The 732-nt window shown below is 39.2% G+C and overlaps 1 protein-coding gene across 1 annotated transcript in view; it reads right to left on the bottom strand.

Moving 5' to 3' along the window:
• LOC107758176 (rho GTPase-activating protein 9-like) overlaps nt 1-732 on the bottom strand; it is a 34,392-nt gene that overhangs the window by 11,980 nt on the left and 21,680 nt on the right. Inside the window, exons 11-12 of the mRNA XM_016575850.1 lie at nt 471-558; nt 290-385 (exon numbers count right to left, since the gene is read on the bottom strand). Coding sequence (XP_016431336.1) covers nt 290-385; nt 471-558 — 184 coding nt within the window. The remainder of the gene's footprint in view (nt 1-289; nt 386-470; nt 559-732) is intronic.

The raw sequence follows: 732 nt of genomic DNA, 5'->3' as shown, positions 1-732 counted from the left end.
CACACACACACACACACACACAAAGTGTTGTTCCATTCAGTGTTTTATCACAATTTAAATTTATAACAGAGGAAGTTCCTGAGGAACTAAAAACTAAATGTTACTCTGTTAACAGCTCAAACAGTAAGACACAAACACTAATTACATTGACTTTTTCACAGATGCTCCTTTCGGGAAATAAAATGGACAACTCTTGATATTTGATTGCATATTTTAGTGTCTCACAAACCTGAGCAGAGTTTGAGACATTCTCCTGTAGTATAAAATCTGATTTCTGTCTCGTTCTCACCTTAAAGACGTTTTTTCTGCTGGACAGATCGTTGGCCCACTGAAGCTGAGCTCCTCTCAGATCCACGCTGCTCTCTGGACGACTGTTACCCGGTTTCTGCATGCAAACACACACATACTCACAAATATTTCACTTTTAAAGCATTAGACACTGAACTGACCCCATTCCCTGTTAGTCTCACCCAGCTGTCAGGATTCTGGCTTTTGGGGTCTTTGAAGAAGACGAGACTGTTTCCCACCAGCACCACCCATGACAGGTTCCAGTTTTTCCTGAAAATGACACAAAAACATCATTTTTGCTCTATTCTAGTTGAGAAAACTGTACAGAGAGACTCCATTTAGGAGCACGACCCAGAGGTCAAAAGGTCAAAACCATTTATTTATTGTCCTTTATTGTTGCCTACTGTAAATGGTGCAATAAAATATTTATATAAATATTTCTGG

The sequence above is a fragment of the Sinocyclocheilus rhinocerous genome, unplaced genomic scaffold, assembly GCF_001515625.1.
Source record: "Sinocyclocheilus rhinocerous isolate Xijiao unplaced genomic scaffold, SAMN03320098_v1.1 scaffold203, whole genome shotgun sequence".
Classification (NCBI taxonomy): Eukaryota; Metazoa; Chordata; class Actinopteri; order Cypriniformes; family Cyprinidae; genus Sinocyclocheilus; species Sinocyclocheilus rhinocerous.
This window is presented reverse-complemented; position numbering and strand designations above follow the sequence as displayed.